Source organism: Schistocerca gregaria, chromosome 11 (assembly GCF_023897955.1).
Source record: "Schistocerca gregaria isolate iqSchGreg1 chromosome 11, iqSchGreg1.2, whole genome shotgun sequence".
NCBI lineage: Eukaryota > Metazoa > Arthropoda > Insecta > Orthoptera > Acrididae > Schistocerca > Schistocerca gregaria.
This window is the reverse complement of record NC_064930.1, coordinates 141,122,577-141,144,523: the sequence shown is the minus strand read 5'-3', so window position 1 is coordinate 141,144,523 and position 21,947 is coordinate 141,122,577. Positions and strand designations below refer to the sequence as shown.

At 40.1% G+C, this 21,947-nt stretch overlaps 1 protein-coding gene across 49 annotated transcripts in view; it reads right to left on the bottom strand.

Moving 5' to 3' along the window:
* Nucleotides 1-21,947, bottom strand: part of LOC126295245 (basement membrane-specific heparan sulfate proteoglycan core protein) — a 1,297,357-nt gene that overhangs the window by 65,821 nt on the left and 1,209,589 nt on the right. For all 49 annotated transcript variants that reach the window (XM_049987617.1, XM_049987624.1, XM_049987622.1 and 46 more), the window contains 6 exons: nucleotides 21,774-21,891; nucleotides 19,972-20,152; nucleotides 15,174-15,395; nucleotides 12,361-12,512; nucleotides 9,957-10,190; nucleotides 8,179-8,379 (listed from right to left, as the gene is read on the bottom strand). In XM_049987617.1, the coding sequence (XP_049843574.1) occupies nucleotides 8,179-8,379; nucleotides 9,957-10,190; nucleotides 12,361-12,512; nucleotides 15,174-15,395; nucleotides 19,972-20,152; nucleotides 21,774-21,891 (1,108 nt within the window). The remainder of the gene's footprint in view (nucleotides 1-8,178; nucleotides 8,380-9,956; nucleotides 10,191-12,360; nucleotides 12,513-15,173; nucleotides 15,396-19,971; nucleotides 20,153-21,773; nucleotides 21,892-21,947) is intronic.

Genomic DNA, 21,947 nt, shown 5'->3' with positions numbered 1-21,947 from the left:
ATAATACGAAAGGAACAGATTGCTACAGGACAAAGAAAGGCACTGTGGGGCAGACACATAGAAAGAAGAGTGCTGGATACTATCACCTATCACACTATGTCCTTCATCAGATGTAGATCTCTCTCTCTCTCTCTCTGTCTCTCTCTCTCTCCCACACACACACACACACACACACACACACACACACACACACACACACAACTCACTCTGCATGCCCAATAACTCCTCCGAGTGTTGTGGTGTCCATGCTCCGTCGGTCAATACTTCATGTCGCATACCTACTATACGGGAACTCTGTCTTCGTAATGAGTCAGCTTTCACATCTTCCAGTGCTCATCGGCTCAATACTAAAGTAGTCAATTGAAGTTTTGCACTGTTGTTTATATTTCCTTACCCAGATTTCCTAATTTGCAAAATATTCAATTAGAGAGTAACACTTTACAACTAGTTGGACAGACCGCTCCCAGTCTATTGTCAAGCAACAGGATTTCTCAAACTGCATTCCGTGAAACACTAGTGTTCTGCGGGAAGTGAATAAGTGCTCCATGAGAAACGGTTAATAACGTGGCACTTTTTTACCTACATTTTGACATTATTATTATTATTTAATTTCAGTATGACTTCTGTGTTATTTGTTACAATTTACAATTAAAGCTTTCACTGAAAAACCAGTTTTTCTCATTTTTAAATTTTTTTATTAACCTTCGAAATAAGCAAGGTGTTCTATCAAAGTACCAAGACTCTGAAACTATTGCGTCAGCAGAAAAGTATTGGAACCCTGGTCTTGACCACTTCCTGGACATAATAATTCTGTATTAAGACAATAATGTTAAATTATTTATATTAGATTAAATAAAAAGGTTAGGGAAGATAGGAAAAGGACAGGCAGATCACACAAAGACCAAGTGGAGACAGACTCATCTCTACAGGACAGACAGGAAATACAACTTCTGAAAGCTGGTACTACAATTTTCTCCTGTTAAGCAGTACTTGCAATTTCTGTCTTGTCCTTTTAAAGAAGTTTCATAAATTAATTTTCCTCTCAAAAACCATGACATTAAATACACTTTTATCACATACTAATAACAAAACTGGCGTTCTACGGATCGGAGCGTGGAATGTCAGATCACTTAATTGGGCAAGTAGGTTAGAAAATTTAAAAAAGGAAATGGATAGGTTTAAGTTAGCTATCGTGGGAATCAGTGAAGTTCGGTGGCAGGAGGAGCAAGACTTCTGGTCAGGTGACTACAGCGTTATAAACACAAAATCAAATAGGGGTAATGCAGGAGTAGTTTTAATAATGAATAGAAAAATAGGAATGCGGGTAAGCTACTACAAACAGCATAGTGAACCCATTATTGTGGCCAAAATAGATATGAAGCCCACACCAACTACAGTAGTACAAGTTTATATGCCAACTAGCTCTGCAGATGACGAAGAAATTGAAGAAATGTATGATGAAATAAAAGAAATTATTCAGATAGTGAAGGGTGATGATAATTTAATAGTCATGGGTGAATGGAATTCGGTAGTAGGAAAAGGCAGAGAAGGAAACGTAGTATGTGAATAAGGATTGGGGGTAAGAAATGAAAGAGGAAGCCGCCTGGTAGAATTTTGCACAGAGCACAACTTAATCATAGCTAACACTTGGTTCAAGAATCATAAAAGAAGGTTGTATACATGGAAGAAGCCTGGAGATACTGACAGGTTTCGGATAGATTATATAATGGTAAGGCAGAGATTTAGGAACCAGGTTTTAAATTGTAAGACATTTCCAGGGGCAGATGTGGACTCTGATCACAATCTATTGGTTATGACCTCTAGATTAAAACGGAAGAAACTGCAAAAAGGTGTGAGTTTAAGGAGATGGGACCTGGATAAACTGAAAGAACCAGAGGTTGTACAGAGTTTCAGGGAGAGCATAAGGGAACAATTGACAGGAATGGGGGAAAGAAATACAGTAGAAGAAGAATGGGTAGCTTTGAGGGATGAAGTAGTGAAGGCAGCAGAGGATCAAGTAGGTAAAAAGACGAGGGCTAGTAGAAATCCTTGGGTAACAGAAGAAATATTGAATTTAATTGATGACAGGAGAAAATATAAAAATGCAGTAAATGAAGCAGGCAAAAAGGAATACAAACGTCTCAAAAATGAGATCTCATGAAGTGAAAAATGGCTAAGCAGGGATGGCTAGAGGACAAATGTAAGGATTTAGAGGCTTATCTCACTAGGGGTAAGATAGATACTGCCTACAGGAAAATTAAAGAGACCTTTGAAGATAAGACAACCACTTGTATGAACATCAAGAGCTCAGATGGAAACCCAGTTCTAAGCAAAGAAGGGAAAGCAGAAATGTGGAAGGAGTATATAGAGGGTCTATAAAATGGCGATGTACTTGAGGACAATATGATGGAAATGGAAGAGGATGTAGGTGAAGATGAAATGGGAGATACGACAAGGCCCCAGGAGTAGACAACATTCCATTGGAACTACTGACAGCCTTGGGAGAGCCAGTCCTGACAAAACTCTACCATCTGGTGAGCAAGATGTATGAGACAGGCAAAATACCCTCAGAGTTCAAGAAGAATATAATAATTCCAATCCCAAAGAAAACAGGTGTTGACAGATGTGAAAATTACCGAACTATCAGTTTAATAAGTCACAGCTGCAAAATACTAACGCGAATTCTTTACAGACAAATGGAAAAACTAGTAGAAGCCGACCTCGGGGAAGATCAGTTTGGATTCCATAGAAATGTTGGAACACGTGAGGCAATACTGACCCTACGACTTATCTTAGAAGCTAGATTAAGGAAGGGCAAAACTACGTTTCTGGCATTTGTAGACTTAGAGAAAGCTTTTGACAATGTTGACTGGAATACTCTCTTTCAAATTCTAAAGGTGGCAGGGGTAAAATACAGGGAGCGAAAGGCTATTTACAATTTGTAAAGAAACCAGATGGCTGTTATAAGAGTCGAGGTACATGAAAGGGAAGCAGTGGTTGGGAAGGGAGTGAGACAGGGTTGTAGGCTATCTCCGATGTTATTCAATCTGTATATTGAGGAAGCAATAAAGGAAACAAAAGAAAAATTCGGAGTAGTTATTAAAATCCATGGAGAAGAAATAAAAACTTTGAGGTTTGCCGATGACATCGTAATTCTGTCAGAGACAGCAAAGGACTTTGAAGAGCAGTTGAACGGAATGGACAGTGTCTTGAAAGGAGGGTATAAGATGAACATCAACAAAATCAAAACAAGGATAATGGAATGTAGCCGAATTAAGTTGGGTGATGCTGAGGGAATTAGATTAGGAAATGAGACACTTAAAGTAGTAAAGGAGTTTTGCTATTTGGGGAGCAAAATAACTGATGAGGATATAAAATATAGACTGGCAATGCCAAGGAAAGCGTTTCTGAAGAAGAGAAATTTGTTAACTTCGAGTATAGATTTAAGTGTCTGGAAGTCGTTTCTGAAAGTATTTGTATGGAGTGTAGCCATGTATGGAAGTGAAACATGGACGATAAATAGTTTGGACAATAAGAGAATAGAAGCCTTTTAAATGTGGTGCTGCAGGAGAAATCTGAAGATTAGATGGGTAGATCACATAACTAATGAGGAGCTATTGAATAGAATTGTGAAGAACAGAAGTTTGTGGCAGAACTTGACAACAAGAAGGGATCAGTTGGTAGGACATGTTCTGAGGCATCAAGGGATCACTAATTTAGTACTGGAGGGCAGCGTGGAGGGTAAAAATCATAGAGGGAGACCAAGAGATGAATACACTAAGCAGATTCAGAAGGATGTCGGTTGCAGTAGGTACTGGGAGATGAAGAAGCTTGCACAGGATAGAGTAGCATGGAGAGCTGCATCAAACCAGTCTTAGGACTGAAGACCACAACAACAATAACAAAACAGCACACTGAACTTTGAATGTTAAAAATATTAATTTATAAAATCTATTATTTCAATTTTGGTCTCCAGTCATTTTAAAACTATTGGATATATACATACATAATAATCAGACAAACGGTCTGAGTATTTAAGATTTCTGATATCTTTTGCTTAAGTAACATCAAACTACTGCACAGTGGATGATTAATTCTCATATTTTTCGTTGCTGCCTCTTTTTAATTGCGAATGAAATATTACGTGCAAAGGGATGGTGGATGTGATACAAAATATAAACCATTTCATTTGTAGCAGTGAGTGCTGCATTTCACCATCTTTTGGTATTACACACAATCACAAGAGCTTTTTCTGCATCCTATTTGTCACAATCATAGCAATTAAAAAATAAACGAATTATAACTTTTCTCTGTTTGCAATATTGTGTCTTATTCAATAATGCTTTCTAACATACAAGGGTGTAACAATGTAACTTTCACAAAGGCCCGCATGAAATCTGTATCTCTTGTGTGTGATTTATACTGTAAATTATGACAGCAAACATAAAATAACATCCTTAAAACTACCATCTACATCCTCTTACAATTACTTTTTGTGATATGCATTCAACACATATTACTAATTACTATTAATTAATATTATCTCGCAGTGTGAGCTATATTTTTAATCTTCTCAGCTGCAAAACATATATTCAGTGTTTTGCAATGCACTACATAACCCACTAGATACACAAACACTAGTAATAAATGTTACCTCTTTCCTTCAAAGCGCATTTCTTGCCTTCCCAGTAAGTAAGCAGGAAACAGAGAGAAGAAATTTAATTGTAGCAGACACACATGTACAAATAGTACGTAATGCTGCTTCACATAACAGACTGGTAATTATCTACGTCTACATTTACAGTTTACAAACCATCTTATATTTCCTGTTTGATTCACAAATGCCGTGTGAGGAAAATAATATGGGAGGGGTGGGGGGGGGGGGGGGGGGGCCATAACATAAGGGTCCCATTTTTTTTCCACAGTGTAAAACATGTTTATTTCATGAATGTGTACTTTAACCAATTTTTCTACATAGTTGCCACTGAGGTCAATACATTTTTGCATGTGGTGTACGAGCTTTTGAATGCCCGAGTCAAAATACTCTTCCGCCAAGTCGCGCAGATACCTGAGAACCGCTTCTTCCAGCTCCTCTCTGTCGCCAAAATGTGTTCCACCAAAGTGTTTCTTCATGTCAGGGAAGAGATGGTAGTCATTTGGGGCTACGTCCGAGCTGTAGGGTGTGTGATTGACAATACCCCATCCAAGTTTTGTGATGAGCTCATTGGTGGCTTTAGCAGTCTGCAGTTGAGCGTTATCCTGATGCAAACGCACCCCCTTGAACAGCATACTCCTCCTCTTGTTTTGAATTGCACAGCGCAATTTTTGCAGTGTCTCGCAGTACCCGGCAGTGTTGATTGTTGTGCCGGTAGGCAAGAACTCTCACAACAATACCCCCTTCCTGTCCCAAAACACTGTTGCCGACACTTTGGGTCTGTTTGAATTTTCGCAATCTCGGCGACTCTGGGACTGTTCTTTGGTTTCGGGTTTTCAGTAGTGCGCCCAAGTCTCGTCTCCAGTGACAATGGAGTCGAGGTATTCCTCAGCATGAGTTCTGTGAGTCTTGGGCCACTTCAACGCGTTGACGTGCACTGGGTAGATATGTACATAGTAGAACTGTTTGTGATGGGAGTCGAGAAACGCTGTGTCCGCTTGACTGCATGGTCTATGGCTTTCAGGACGCCTTATGGGGAAAAAAATGGATTATGCTTCACACAAGTGACGTATTTGGGAAGAATGAGCTCATTCTGTTTGAGATACCTCATTATGTTTGAGCTCAGGATTCTACAACAAACGGACATTGGATGGTTGTTTTGTGGATCACTCCTGATGTTCTTTTTGTAAGTGGGTTTGGCTTGTGCTTTCTTCCAACCAAAAGGGACAGTTTTTAGTTTGAGGTATCTACAGTTCATTATGGTGAAAAAGGAGCTGATAGGGAACCATCAGGCTCTGGAGCTTTGTTCAATTTCCATGGTTTTAGCTGTTGGTCAATGCCACATACACTAGTATCTATATCACTCATCTTTGTACTAGTGTAGGAATTTAAATGGGGCAGTACCTATCTATTTTACTTTGTAAACGATCATTTGAAAATGAAGTTAAGCATTTCTGCTTTTGCTTTGCTTTTCTCAATTTCAGCCTCAGTTTTGTCCACGAGTGTTTGACACTAATTTTGCTCTCTATAACAGCCTTTACATACGATCAGAATTTTTTTGGGTTTTGGGAAAGAAGTTTTGACAATATTCTGCTATGGTAGTTGTTGAAAGCTTCCATATTGTCCTCTTAACAGCCTAACAGGTTTCATTCAGCATTCTTTATCTACAGCCTATGCTTTATTTTACACTTATTATCCAATAGTCCCTATTTCTTTGTAAGTTTCTATACAGTGACTGTACACGATAGAGGGGCCTGAACTATGTACATTATCCATCTAGTGCATGGTAAATTGTTTTTTTCTTTGGCCACATTTCCACTACTTGCTGCTGCTCAGACAGAAATGTTTTGAGTTCCTCTTTAACACGGGACATAACTGCTTCTTTACCTAACTTAGTGAACATGTTGAGCTTCCTACATATTTTACCAGTCCTTTGTACTTTATTAACCAATGTTGCTACAGTTGCTGCAATGTCATTGATAGCACACCGGTAAATGCAAAATGATGCCTCACTTGGTATAAGGAGCGTAAACTTTGGACAATTGAACAGTGCAAAAACGTTGTGTGGAGTGACAAATCATGGTACACAGTGTGGTGATCCGATGGCATGGTGTGGGTATGGCAAATGCCCGGTGAACGACATCTGCCAGCACTTGTAGCGCCAACAGAAAAATTCGGAGCTGGTGGTCTTGTGGTGTGGTCATGTTTTTCATGGAGGGGGCTTGCACTCCTTGTTTTGCATGGCACTATCACAGCACAGGCATACATTGATGTTTTAAGCTCCTTCTTGCTTCCCACTGTTAAAAGAGAAATTCTGGGATTTGAACACGATTGATCACCTGTACATAATGCACAGCCTGTGGCGGAGTGGTTACATGACAATAACATCCCTGTAATGGACTGGGCTGCACAGAGTCCTGTCTTGAATCCTACAGAACACATTTGGGACGTCTACTTCATGCCAGGCCTCACTGACCGACACCGATACCTCCCCTCAGTGGAGCGCTCTGTGAAGAAAGGGCTGCCATTCCTAAACTTCCAGCACCTGACTGAACGTATGCTTGTGAAAGTGGAAGCTGTCATCAAGGCTAAGGGTGGGTCAACACCATACTGAATTCCATTATTACCGATTGGGGGTGCCACAAACTTGTAAGCCATTTTTGGCCAGGTGTCCAGGTACTTTTTGTGATATGGTGTATGCTCCAAGCACCACGTTCAACAATTTGCGCTGAATGGTGTGCTCTGAAACACTTTTACCTGCCATCAGCAAGAAACTATGTCACCAGATCAGCTACAGATTGCCTCTTATTCTGCTTCACGGTGCAGGCAAGACTCTGAACTCCCCCGTCTGTGTTGACATGTGAGGGACTGCCATTTTGCTTCCCCTTTGCGGTTTTACTGTGCTTCAACCACTTCCCACAATACTTACGACAGTAGTACGTCATGATTACAACAGCAGTATGTGAACAGACAACCAGTTTCATTACTTCAGAGGTACTACCCCCGATGCAAAGTCATAACATTCTGCCATTTTAAATAATAACAAGCAGTCCAGATTGCCATGGTACCAATAGTTGCACATGCATTTCCAAGAAACGGCTCCTAAGGTCATCTGGAACCTCTGGTCTGAAGATTGTCGTATAGTCCAAAACCAGTTACTGTAATTTAAAATAAATAATTTAACGCAACATGGACTGCTTTTTATTATTAAAATATTAAGCACGATCAATGAAGCTCCTCAATGATGTCGAAACTAACATTCTGCCTTTCACTGAAGTCACTGTCACTAATTTCCCCATTTTCGGTCCATACTTTCGAAACAATGATTTCTACTTTTATCTCTGATCTGCTTGTGTATTTCCCTTACTATATCATGTGCCCACAATCCCACCCAGCACCACACAGTCTAGCAGTGGGCAGTGCTCATAACGCTTTGGCTTATCAGTATATTTGCTTCTTCAATGCACAGGGAGTCAGCTCTTTCATTACACCCTGTACGTCAGACGTATTCGGACCGAACTCACCAATCAGCTCGACGTAGGTACTGGCGCTGAAGACGGTCTGACCCGTGGGGCTGACACCCTGGCAGATGTACTCGCCCTCGTCTCCATATTGTACGTTGCGCAGGCCCAGGATACCGTCGCGCTCGTAGCTGTTGCGTGGTAACTGGCGGTTGTCCGGCCGTATCCAGCGCAGGAAGATGCGGTCGATCTGGGGGTCACGGCCTGCAAATGGCGAGTGATTAAGTCTAACGGTATTGAATGAAATAAGTTTGCCTCGCAGAAAAATGTACAAAAATGTGCCCCTACCACTTAACTCAGAAGATAAGACTGAAGAAAAGCAAACTTACATTTGCAGGATTAGATAGGGCTTTCAACTTACATTTGCAGGATTGGATAGGGCTTTCGACACTGTAGAAGCAGGTATAAAATACACGGAGCAAAAGGTTACCCGCGATTTGCATAGAATTATGACTGCAATTACGTGAGTTGAAGGTCATGAATGGGAAGCAGGATTGAGAAGGTAACAAGACAATCTATTTGATTATTCCTCAGGTTATTCCATTTGTAAGAAGTAAGACAAATTGAGAAGAAATTTGAGAAGGGAATTAAAGTTCAGGCAGAAAAATAAAAACTTTCATGTTTGTTGATGTCACTGTAATTTTGTCGGAGAGAGGACCAGAAAGAGCTATCGAACGGAACAGATAGTTTACGAGAAGAATATTAGCAGAGGTAAAACAATAGTAATGAAATGCTGTTGAATTAAATTACGTGGTGCTGAGGAGATTAGAGTAGGAAATGAGAAACTAAATGTAATAGAAGATTTTTACTATTGGGCAAAAAAGTAACTGTTGGTGGGAAGAGTAAAGATAATATAAAATGTAGACTAACAACGGCAAGAAAAACTTGTCTGAAAAAGATGAATTTGTTAACATTCATATAAATTTAAGTTTCAGGATGTTTGCATGGAGCATAGCCTTGTTTAGAAGTGACACCTGGTTTGTAAACAATTAAGACAAGAAAAGAACAGAAGCTTTGGAAGTGTGGTGTTATAGAATAATGCTGAAGTTTTGCTATGTAGATCCCATAACTGTGAAGAGGTATTGAATATAATTGGGAAGAGAAGATGTTTGTAGCACAACTTGGCTAAAATGAGGGATCAGCTGTTAGGACACATTCTGAGGCATCAAAGAATTATCAATTTGGTAATGGAAAGAAGTGTTGGGGATTAAAATTGTAGAGGCAGTAAGCAGACTGAAGTGGATGCTGATTGCAGAAGTTATGCAGAGAGAAAAAAGCTTGCAACAAACTAGTGAGGAGAGCTGCATTAAAACTGTCCTCAAACTGAAGATATTAATGTAATTGCAATTATCTGTTATCTGCTGTCATTTATGAGACAAGCAGAAGTTGAAGATAAGAGCCAGTTAAACATACCGATATCAAATATCAAGTTCATCCCACAATTCCATGTGCACAAACAGAAACCTAACAGGACAGTGACAATATTCATTTTGCATCTTTACGTGTTTTTAGAGTGTAGTCTGTCACGACAGACTTAACTGTATCGTAGCCAAAGGCCTTAGTTAGTTCGAAAGGTGACAATTTGGTTGAGAGTTGGCGAAGCCAACAAAAATGAATATGAAATCTTAGAGGTGTTAAGGTACTGATCAACAGAGCCCGAGGTCTAGGTTATGCAGAAAGGTGACATTTTAGGTCCACAGTAAATTAGTGATAACGTAAAGCTCACGTTTGATTGCTTGCAAACTTATAATACTTACTGCACAGCTAATACTCTGATGTACCTGAGAGGGAGCAGCGGAGATCGCCACTACCGCCGACCGGCAGCTCGAAACGCTGGCTGGATACGGTGAGGCCGGGGTACTGCGGGTATCCGGGCCTGGGAGTCGGTTCCTTGACTCCCCCTTCACTTTCAGCGCCGGTCTCCTGGCCGAAAGGTGGCTCGGTGCTGTAGGGACGAGTCGGCCGCGGGTACGGAGGATAGTAAGTGTCATTTCCAGGTGGATACACTCCGGCACCTGTTCACATAAAATAGTCCCAAGCTAGGAAAATGACTGCAAAATTAAATGTAACTGAGTAAGAGGAGGTGACCAAACAATAAAAATGAAGTGCAACGAAGTTATTAGTGGTGTCTTTTCTTTCATATATGCATTAAAAAATTAAAAAAAAATAAAACAAAAAATTGTGCAGAATCCACAGCTGTGAAACATATTAGGCAACTGAAGGAGGAGGGGGAGAAAGGAAAGAGATTACTGGTATCAGCTGCATCAGGACTTTGTGTGGCATAGGCAGCAACGAGTGAAAATGTATGCCGGACCAGGATCTCCTGCTTACTAAGCAGTTGCTTTAAGCACCGTCCCACTCGGACATAGCGTTTATCGCAACTGTGCAAACTATCACGACTTCCCTCTCAGCTGAGCTACATTCCCACCTAGGGCTACCTATCCAGTGTCCCTGGTCATGTCGTCCATGCACGGACGCCGACTGCAGCTAGGTGGCTCTAGGTGGGAGTGTGGGTCCGCACAGTTGCACACTAGTTCTGGATGGTGCAGTGGTTAATGGAACTGCCTAATATACAGGAAATCCCAGGTTCGAATCCTGGTCCGGCACACATTTTCACTTGTTGCCATTGATGCCACACGAAGTCCTGATGCAGCTGGTAGCAATAATTCCTTCCCTTTCATTTCTCCCCCCTCCTCTTTTAATTCGTATAATTATTTGCGTGTTCCATAAATCAGCAGTATAACAATCTTTTAGAAACCAGGGTTTAAATTGTAAGACATTTCCAGGGGCAGATGTGGACGCTGAGCACAATCTATTGGTTATGAACTATAGATTAAAACTGAAGAAACTGCAAAAAGGAGGGAATTTAAGGAGATGGGATCTCGATAAACTGAAAGAACCAGAGGTTGTAGAGAGTTTCAGAGAGAGCATTAGGGAATGGTTGACAAGAATGGGAGAAAGAAATACATAGCTTTGAGAGATGAAATAGTTAAGGCAGCAGAGGATCAAGTAGGTAAAAGGACGAGGGCTAGAAGATGTATTGAATTTAATTGATGGAAGGAGAAAATATAAAAATGCAGTAAATGAAGCAGGCAAAAATGAATACAAACGTCTAAAAAATGAGATTGACAGTAAGTGCAAAATGGGTAAGCAGGGATATATTCATCTAATTTAATGAGTTAAGTTTTAATTGTAATTTCTGTAAATTAAGCTTTGAACAATGTGTAGTTTCAGCACCTATTATTGTGATGATATATAAGGGTCAGATTTTTCGTCACAAGACAGTCAGTCCATGGATGAGTTTCAGACACGAAACACGAGTTGGTTAGAACAACAATGATTCAACTTAACTGTGGAATAAGTGTTAAACAATAAGCCATATGACAGTGTCTGCTACATGCCTTTCTATTCTTAAAGTACTGTGAACTTTGTGGTTAGATTTTTACTGCTCGCAGATGGTTCAAATGGTTCTGAGCACTATGAGACTTAACATCTGAGGTCATCAGTCCCCTAGAACTTAGAACTATTGATACCTAACTCACCTAAAGACATCACACACATCCATGCCCCAGGCAGGAGTCGAACCTGAGACCATAGTGGTCGCGTGGTTCCAGACTGAAGCACCTAGAACCGCTTAGCCACACCGGCTTGCCACTTGCACATGTTCAATAATAAACTATTGTAGCAGTATGTGGAGGTTTGCCTGCAACCTATTAATGAGTTAATGAGGTTTATAGAAAGTTAAACAATAGTGCACTGGCCATATAAATGTGTATTATTAGGGTGTTGTGAAAAGTGAAATTAAAGTACTGTGAAACACAACTGTGCACCTGTCTGCTACATTATTTACAGTAGCAAGTGTCAGAATCCACAACCCATTTTTCAACCAGTGTAGCAATGCAGTACATTGACACCGAAGACACCAAACGGGGCAGGCAGAACCGCTATAATGTTGAGTTGTCCTGAAATATTATTGTAGAAGACACAACAAAAATAAAAATAATCTAAATATAGTAATTTACTGATTTTTTTTGGTTTCCTGAGGCTTGCATCAGCATGAAGAGAGAATATGCTGAACTTATTTCCTTAACGAGCTGGCAAATGCTACATTTCCATTAATTTCTATAAAACAGACGTTCATCTGCTTCCGTAGTAAGCCAAGTTATAACCAGAAGAGAAACTCACCGGCATCGACAACAGTGAGGTAGAGGCGTTCCTCGGCAGATCCGGCCGCATTCTGCGCCAGACAGCTGTAGGAGCCCTCGTCCGCGCGACTCGCACCGTTGATTTCCAGGATGGCCACTGACGGTCGTGCCATCGACTCCACGGCAAATGGACTGTTTTTGAAAAACATATAAACTCCATTATATCAGCAAAAATGTTCCTAAAAGGTGTAAAGAATATGATAGATACTAATTAGGTTCTTGTGTATCTTTGCATACAAATCATTTGTTTCACACAAAATCAAATTTCTCCAGCCTTTTTGTGTACTGTCAGTGAAACATACAATTAATTCTAGGTGCACAGCTAGCATCAGTCTGAATAAAAACCCTAGGCCACATCATTTTGAAGCTAAAAACAGCTATTAAAACTATGCTCTTCGCTATGTACTGCGTGAACCTAAAATCCATTGACAAAATTTTGGAGGTTACTGGGAAATATTTTGGTGTAAGGGACCCATGGCTCCTCACACAGTAACTGAATTTCATTTGATTCCTGACTGCCACTTATCTTCACATCCACATATCTCTGAACATCTACGTAACAGTTCTGATACCAACAGTATGCACTGTGTGTCTTTTTTGGAAAGTAACTTGTTCCATTTACTCATGGTATGCGGTGCTAGCAACAGTAAGATCCACTTTACTCTTCACCACCATACTGCATTCACTACAGCTCGGTGCTATCTTGGGTTTGCTTTTGTGGCAGCATTAGTTGTGTGTTAACAGCAGCACAGATAGGTGGCGATGAGTTGTCTGATATGCACCTCGTGTACGCATTCACCGAATGCAGTGAAAATGGAAACGATCGTGCATCATTGTCGGCTGAGAGATCCCGTCTGGGCTTGTTAAGGCAGCCAGGAGCAAGTCTTTCTATTTCAGACCACTCTGGCAGCTTCAGGTGTCTGATGAACATGAGATCAAGCGATTAGCACAAAACAAACACCCAGTACCTGACAGGGTCGGGAACAGAAGCGCAGACCCCTGACCTAGAGGCAGCAACGCTAACTGTTAAACGACGAGCTGCCGACACTGAATGCAGTGAAAGACACGCACGAAGACTCTGTTCCTGTTACCACGGTGAAGGCAAATATATCAAACTTTTTTTTATGAAAGTCTGAAGGTGGTTTCACTAATCTCTGTTTTACTCTGTACATCTTGATGATTGCATATTACAGGGTTTTCCATGGCTCTGGTTGTATTTTCAGTTTAATAAATCATTACTATTACTTTGTGGTAAGTCGTTGGCAACCCTGGGTCCCTTACACCAAAATACTCAGAACATATCCCGAAACAATCTCATGAATTATGTCGACAGAGTTTAGGTTCACCATGTGTACGATCCTATTTTGGTAATACGGTAAACTCTTGATTATCCGTGGGTGGATTAACCACTTTACGGATTATATGCAGCCTATTTCTCCCACTTCTTTTGCTGCTGAAAAGTTTTCATTAACCTGAAAGGGGTCATGGGCGGGTGATAACCTCACATTACACAACGAGTGTAGTAAACAGTATGTAGTTCGAACACGGCAAGAGATGGATTACACTTTGTTCCAAAGTACTGTATGGTAATGTGAAATTGGATTGTACTGTATTTGTTGTAAGTATCAAATTTTCACATATACAGGTATTGCGATGATTAAAGTAGAATTTATTATAAACATTAGATACTGATTTTACTTCTGATATCGGAATTAATTTTTGTTTTCAAACAGCCCTAATACATTACTGTGTGCTTTAATTCCAGGTTATCCACAGATTTCTATTATCTACAATTTTCAAGTTCCCAGTTACTGTGGATAATCATGATTATAGTTGTAACTACAGTGGAACTTCATAAGAAAGTTCTAAATGAAGATGCCTGTGGAGGGATGGCTGTACATTCATCTACTTGCCTGACCTACTCTGGCAGCTGACTGGAACCGACAGCTAATCGGCAGCCTGTACAGAGCAGTTGTGTTTTCCCACTTTATGGCATTCGCTTCAAAGCTGTTCCAGAGATTCAACAGGCAGTAGCCCACTCCATTCACACCATCAACAGAACAGGCTCTGCTAATGGTATACTATGCCACCCACATAGCTGGCAACGGGTTCTACACAATGCTGGCAACTACTTTGAAGGACAGTAACAGGTTTTAACATGTAACTCTTTTGTACTGGTTGTGAATAAAAGGTTGCCACTGTTTAAGTTGCAACCTTCACATTTTACAGGTTAAGAAAGGAGCTCATGTACAAGTGTATTAATTTTATGCAAAAAATTTTTGAGTAATTTTAAATGATGCCACAAACTACAAGTATCTACATCTCAAAGTTCTTTTTATTTGTATTTGCAAATCAGGGAGGTTTCATGTGGATACCTTGTTTTATGGCTGTGTGACTATAGCTGCTATGTCATTATGTGTGCACTGAAACAATTTCTGACACTGAGAGCACATGAAGTCGTTACTCGATCTTGTATGTCGAGCTTCACCGGATGAGTTCATTCGGATCTATACAACAGTCGGCCAATAACAGAAGTGATGTGAATGGCAAGGATGTGGGCTCCAGTCCTCGCCCGTGGCAGTTCTAATTTAACACGAGGTTCACAATAAAGGGATATTTCAATTCATACAAAAGCAGCCGATTCATACAAAAGCAGCCGATGTGGGAAAAGTTACAATGTCTCGGTCAAAACCTTAACCGATACTGGAATGGGATTTAATTGCAAATTTCACAGAACACACCAACAGGTGAAACAGGCACAGGCTGCCAGTGGGAATGAATGACCGTACTCACCGCTGTATCGTCTGCCAGAAGACGTTGGGAAGAGGATCACCAGTGGCACGGCACTCGAGACGGATGTTCTGGCCGGCGTTCACAGACACCTGCTGTGAGGGAAGCAGCGTGATATGTGGCGGAGTATGCACCGAGATGGAGCCAGTCAGGCGCGCTTCACCTGCCTCGTTACGGGCGACGCACAGATACGTGCCCTCGTCGTCTTTTGTCATTCCCGTGAACCTGAAAACCCACCATAACACAAAGTGAGAGGTTGTATCTCCAAACAAAAAGCAAGGAAGGCACAAAAAGCAGTTAAGCACGAGCAAAGTAGGAATTTCTGGTCAAAAGAAGTTTACTTCTATCCAACATCAGCTTTAATGTGAGAAAGACATTTCTGGGAGTGTATATTTTGAGCACAGCACTGTATGTTAGTCAATAATGGGCTTTGCGAAGACTGGAAAACAAGAGAAACAAAGTGTTTGAAATTTGGTGCTATAGAAGGGTGTTGAAAATTAAGTGCACTAGCAAGACAAAAAATAAAAAGGTTCTTTGCAGAATTAATGAAGAAAGGAACACTAGGAGATCACTGACGAGAAGGGACAAGATGATAAGACACTTGTTTACGGCACCAGTGAATAACTTTCATGGTATTAGAGGGGGGGGGGGACACGTCTAAACTTACAAAGCAAATGAACTTGAAGACAATTTTATAGAAAGGGGAGATGAAGATGAAATGGAAGAAATAATACTGCAAGGAGTATGTGAATGAGGACTGAATGATCTAAAATGAAACAAGGTCCCCCAGTCCTTCGAAATTATTAAAATGTTTCTATTCCACCTAGTGTGCATCATAAATGAGATTAATGATATACTCTCACGCTTCAAGAAGAAAGTAATAATTACAGTTCCAAAGAAGGGAGCTGCAGGCAGGTGTCTATATTTCAGAAACATCAGTTTAATAATTCATAGTTGCAAAATACTGACACTAATTATTTACAGAACAGCAGACAGACTGGTAGAAGGTGACCTTAGGGAAGATCAGTTTGGGTTTTGGAGAAATGTAGGAACACACTGCAAAATACTGCCCCTAAGACTTATTGTACAAGATGGACTGAAGAAAGGCAAACATATTTGTATAACACTTGTAGATTTAGAGAAAGCTTTTGAGAATGCTAACTAGAATTCATTCTTTGCTATTCTGAAGGTAGCAGAGATAAAAATAGGGAGCAAAAGGTTATCTACAACTTGTACAGAAACCAGTCAAGTTGCCAATCTACTTCCTTCAGCATCACCTGATTTAAATCTAATACACCCCATTATTCTTGTTTTACATTTGCTGATCTTCATTTTATAACTTCTTTTAAAGAAGTTATTCATTCCTTGAATAAATGTGGCCTTTATTTCCTGCTTAGGCTGGTATTCATTTTGTCCTCCTTCTTCCCACAACTGGTTTCAGCTTATGAAACCAATGTCTAGTGATAATTTGTGTCAAGACCTGTATATATTTTACTGATACAAAATGAGAAAGCAATGTAAATTGCAGAAAAATAGTTAAAATCAAATAAAGCAGATGTTAGGAATTTCTCATCTGCCACACTGTTTATTTGGAACCCTCTGCTGGTCTTTCTCCACTTCTCTACTTTCTTGCTTCTTGCTTTCCCACCTCCCTACCCCACAACCTCCTGCCACTGCACCTGATGGCATTCTAGTCTTGGCAGAGTTCGTCTCTCTCCCCACCCGTGCACTACTTTCCCTTCCCCAGATTGCTGCTCACATCTGACACGATAGTAGCTTTCTCGCCCGAGATGACAGAGTTGGCAGTCGCGTGTGTTTGAATTGTGCTTACTTGTGAGTGTGAACGGTGTGTGTCTCGCTTTACTGATAGAGGCTGTCACCTAAAGCTCTATAACTGTCTTTTAATTGCGCCAGTCTGCAACTTGACGTATCTTCTTTACAGTAAATAGCAATCTGTCTTCTCCTGCATTGCAGAAAAATAGTTATAGTACTTTGCCAAATGTCTAAATTGGCAGCATCTCCTCAATCTGTAGCAACTCTATTCGACATTTTGAAAGTTTTGTCATTTTGTTTGTGCACGTAAGGTGGGAAATGTGCAAAGATATCGTATCAGCCAAAGAATAAAAGTGCGAGTGTCTAACAATCTAAGTGTGTACATAAAGAAAGGGAGTAGTAAAATAATATAAAATAAAATTATTTAAAGGTGTTACAACACGGTAAATATAAAGGTAACTATTTTTCCATAATTTACTTTCACAAAATTCTGTTCTCATTTCGTATCAGTAACACAGTGTGATTTCTCGTACAGATTATTAACAGACAATGGCTTCATTAGCCGAAATCAGTTGTGGGAAGGAAAGTATACATAAATAACAACCTAAGCACGGTGAAAAATGCTACGGTCATTCGATAAATACTAAGTTAAGGTACTCTCTGTGTAGAAGATTACACATTCCATTCAACTGCTCTTCAGTCCTTTGTTGCCTCTGTTAGGATTACAATACCTTCTGCTAACATTAACATTTTAATTTCTTCTCCCTGAACTCTGTTTCCCTCCCTAGACTGAATAACATTAGAGGTAGGCTACAACCCTTTCTCACTCCCTTCTCAACTATTGCCTGGCTTTGCTGTCCTTTTGACTCCTATAACTGGTCTCATTTCTGAGCAAGTTGTAAGTAACATTTCACTACTGTATTTTATCCCTGCTGCCTTCAGAATTTCAAAGTGTTTATTCCAGTCAACATTGCCAAAAGATGAAGAGGATGGTATCCAAATGTTCCTATAATTCAAATGTTGTGTCCACATAATTAACAGTGCACTGAAATCCTTTCTCTCGTTTTGAATCAGTGTAGGGAATGGCTGCTGCTGTGGTTTAGTCAGCTATTAGTGAGAATATTTCCACTGTCATGTTTCTACACGCCTGTAGTGTTGCAGTTGCAGAAACAGACCTGGAAGAACTGTGTTCCCGTATAAAGTTTTGTTTTAATCTTGGAAAAACTGCTGGAGAAAAGCACCAATTTTTGAAGCAAGCTTTCAACATCACACTATTTGAGACACATGGGTATAGTTGAATTTTTTTTTTTTAAGAGAAAGCTAAAGGCGTTGGAGTGGCAAGATTCTAAAATTGCCATTTTTCATATGAGTTGGTGAGTTCTGAGATGTGTCATACCATAAGAACTAAGTTTTATAGGTGGGAAAGAAAAACTTATTATTTCCAAGAGAATTTATGATTATCTACTCAATACATGAATACAAACTCTGTAGTCCCAGATTCCAGGAGGGCAGGGGGTAAACATACCCTCTCATGGATGGCTATAGTCAAGACACGGGCTTACAACTCGTATAAGCATTTCAAAAACCAGTGAATATTGACTAATGGTGTCACCTAGCACATTTGGAAAATAAAGAATATGATTCTGCAAGAACATAGGCAGATCATTCATGAAATCTATAAAACCTTGGAATAAGTTATGGTACATGTGAATGTATTGTGCAGGAAGAATTGAAGATGAGAAGTACTTGGGCAAAGTTTGTACTGGATTGGTTCAAGATGACCAGAAGTAACATGACATGAGTCTGCCAGGCATTGCTTCAAGACTGCTTGTGTGGCAGTTATAGTCATTTGTTACTCAACACTTTCTTTGAGTTGTCAAGGCTGTATGCCTGCTTGGTTAGGAAGGAGTTGAAGTTTGTGATGTTTGAAGATGGGTGTAATCCCGAAATGCATGGTCAATTGAACATCTCGTGTCTTTATTGCGATTGTACAGCACAGCACTGGTTGCCAATTATTTTGACTATGAACCTAAGCATCAGTCATCACGATGGAGGAGTACTTCACCTCCACCCAGAAAAGCTTGGGCAGCAACAGAGCTACAGATTTTTTTTTTTTTACTATTTTAACTGGATTTCTCATAAAGAGTTAAGTTCCTACTACTCAGATGATTAATAAAGAGTTATACTGTGTTCTGAGACATGTGAGGGATGGTATGATGAGAAAATGTCTACAGAAGTGGCATCAAAATGACTGGGTTCTCCACTGTGACAATGCATCCCATACAGCCTACATTAATCAGGGCACTGGTGCTGCTGCTCGCAGTGTGGTTTCAATTGCCTGAGACTGCAGTTGTGTGTGTAAGTTTTGTGTGTGTGCGTGTGTTGGTGCACGCACATGTTAGGGTATGTGTGTCTATTGTTGACAAACGCCTTAATGGCCGAAAGCTTTAATTGTGAGAGTCTTTTTGTTGTGCCTATCTGCAAATCAGCGTCTCCGCTATATGGTGAGTAGCAACTTTCCTTCTCATAATATTGCTACATTAATCAGGAATTTTTGACTAAAAACAAGACCACATTTGTTCCCCACCCACCATACTCACCAAACTTGGCTCCATACAACTTCTTCCTGTTCTCTAAGATCAAAATCAAGTTGATGGACAAAATATTTGGTACAGTAACAGAATAAAGTGTTCGCATTTGTTTACTGCATTTCGCAGGCTGTTCGTAACAGCAAACATTGCAGTAGAAGAGATGTATTTCACATTAGTGAAGATGAATAACTGCTCATAGCCGTAATGTAAGAATTTTGGAGCCCACTTGTACTGGACATTTTTTTTTATCTTACCACTACATAAAAATGCTATAAATGCAGTTTTGCCTTTCTCCATCCTATCTCTGCAATTAGTATTATGGCCAGTACTGCTAATTTCTTTTGATCCTAAATTGTTTTTCTCTTAAGTTGGCTTTTGCATTTCTCCACTACTATGTAAATAGCGTGTGTCAGTATTTTGTTAAGTGTAGCACTCACCTCAGGACTCCTCCGGGCAGCTCCTCGACACTGGACGGCAGCGGCCTGCCGTCGACGCGTGACCAGGTGACGGTGGGCGCAGGAATGCCGGCCTCGACACGACACTGCAGCAGTATGCTACCTCCTGTGATGACGGTCTGCTGCTCTGTCGGGAACAGACTGACCCTCGGCGATTCGCGACCTGCGTAGAGGTGAGTGGTGAGGGCAATCTGTTAAACCTGTAATGTAGTCCTGGGCAGAGCCCTAGTGACCCTTATTATTACTGTACAATCACATTGTGCTACATTATTGATGTTGGCCACAGACTGCTCCACAAAATTTCTATAATTTTGTCCAATATTTAGTCTGGTATGAAATGTTGGTACTGATGGTGCTGCAGTAATTGCATTGTTTTCTATGTAAAGAAAGAAAGAAAGCAGACTGCTGAAAAAAATTGAGCACAAAAAATTCCCAAATTTTGCTCCTAAAGACATGATCCCTGAGAATTCCAGCTTTTTGAATATAAAACTTTTCTCTCCTGAGCATACCATAGACAAGAATTGCAGATAGATATCCCCCCCCCCCCCCCCCCCTCTCTGTGTGTAACATCACAATAACAACTTTTCTCTCCTCATGGTTGACACACACTAGACAAAAAGCAGCTCACCATGGCTTGCAATTTTTAAACATAGACAATTTGTATGGAATAATACACATACAATTAACACACTATGAAATAAGTATTTTAAAATGTGTGACTTGCAGAACTCAATAAAATTAAGTTACAGAGAAACATTAAAAACACAGAGTTCCCAGAGATGTTATGAAATTCTCTAAGATTTCCCCAATTTTTTCCAGGTACCGCGCAATGACCTGAGACTTTCAGGTTTTCCAGAAAAAATCTCCGCCCTGAATTTGTAATTTACTAATCAAATGCAACGTTTTGATATACACAATTGCAGGTACATTGAACCAGTAATGTGTGACTGTCATGAAATTCTATTTTGAAGTGTATCCCAATGAAATCATGCTATGCTTTTTTTTCCAGTTTTACCAACAATGAAAAGTGTGATTCTCTTTGGCCAAGTAGCAGCTTCATATCATTACTGATTGACAGTTGTAATGTAATTAACAGTCGGAGATAAAGTTTATTTCATGCGAAAAGTACGATGCCCACAGTAAAGAGTTAAGGTAATTTCATTATGTTGCCAGAAAATGTGTTTAATTTATTTAATTATGAATAATTTCTTTTAGAATAAATAATGGACTTGTTTAAGATGGTAAATGCTATATATGGAGTTTATTAAGGTCAGTAAACCAAAGAATCTAGAGTGCAGGAATGCCTGCAACTTATGGACATATGTTGGTTTGCCCACCTCTTCTTTGTCAGTATTGGAGGGAGATGGACTTGTTTATGTGACAAGAGCAGTGTAATGGATTTAGAGTATCAGTGTTCATAATGAAAATGGTGTAGTTACTAACAAAAAGTATGAATAAATATAATTTTAGCTGAAAGTATATCAGAGCCGGTGGTGTTTATTTCAAACAGGAAGAAAACCCAGGCCATGCTTATTGGAATAATTATTTTGCAGACAAAATTTCAAGAACCCCCCAGACAAACGAGATCTGCAGTGTGCAATCTTTCAACAGCTACTAAAAAATAAGTCTTGCTGAAATTGTGCTGGAACTAGGTGTATTATTCTCATTCAAAAACATGTGGTGAGAGTGTGGTCCTATCACAATTTACTGTGTAAGATTCCACAATTTTTCAGTTATCCAAGAAACAAGACAGATAACAACCAGTACACAGTACGGATACTCACGTTCAACTTCAAGCACGGCAGAGGCCTGTGACGTTCCAGACGGACTCTCGGCTGTGCAGATGTAGATGCCTCGGTCCTGGACCTGGATGTTGGGAATTCTCAGCACTGGGCCTACAGCCTGTAACACAAATTACAAACAGCTGTCAGCTTCAGGACACCAGATGTTTGTAGCAG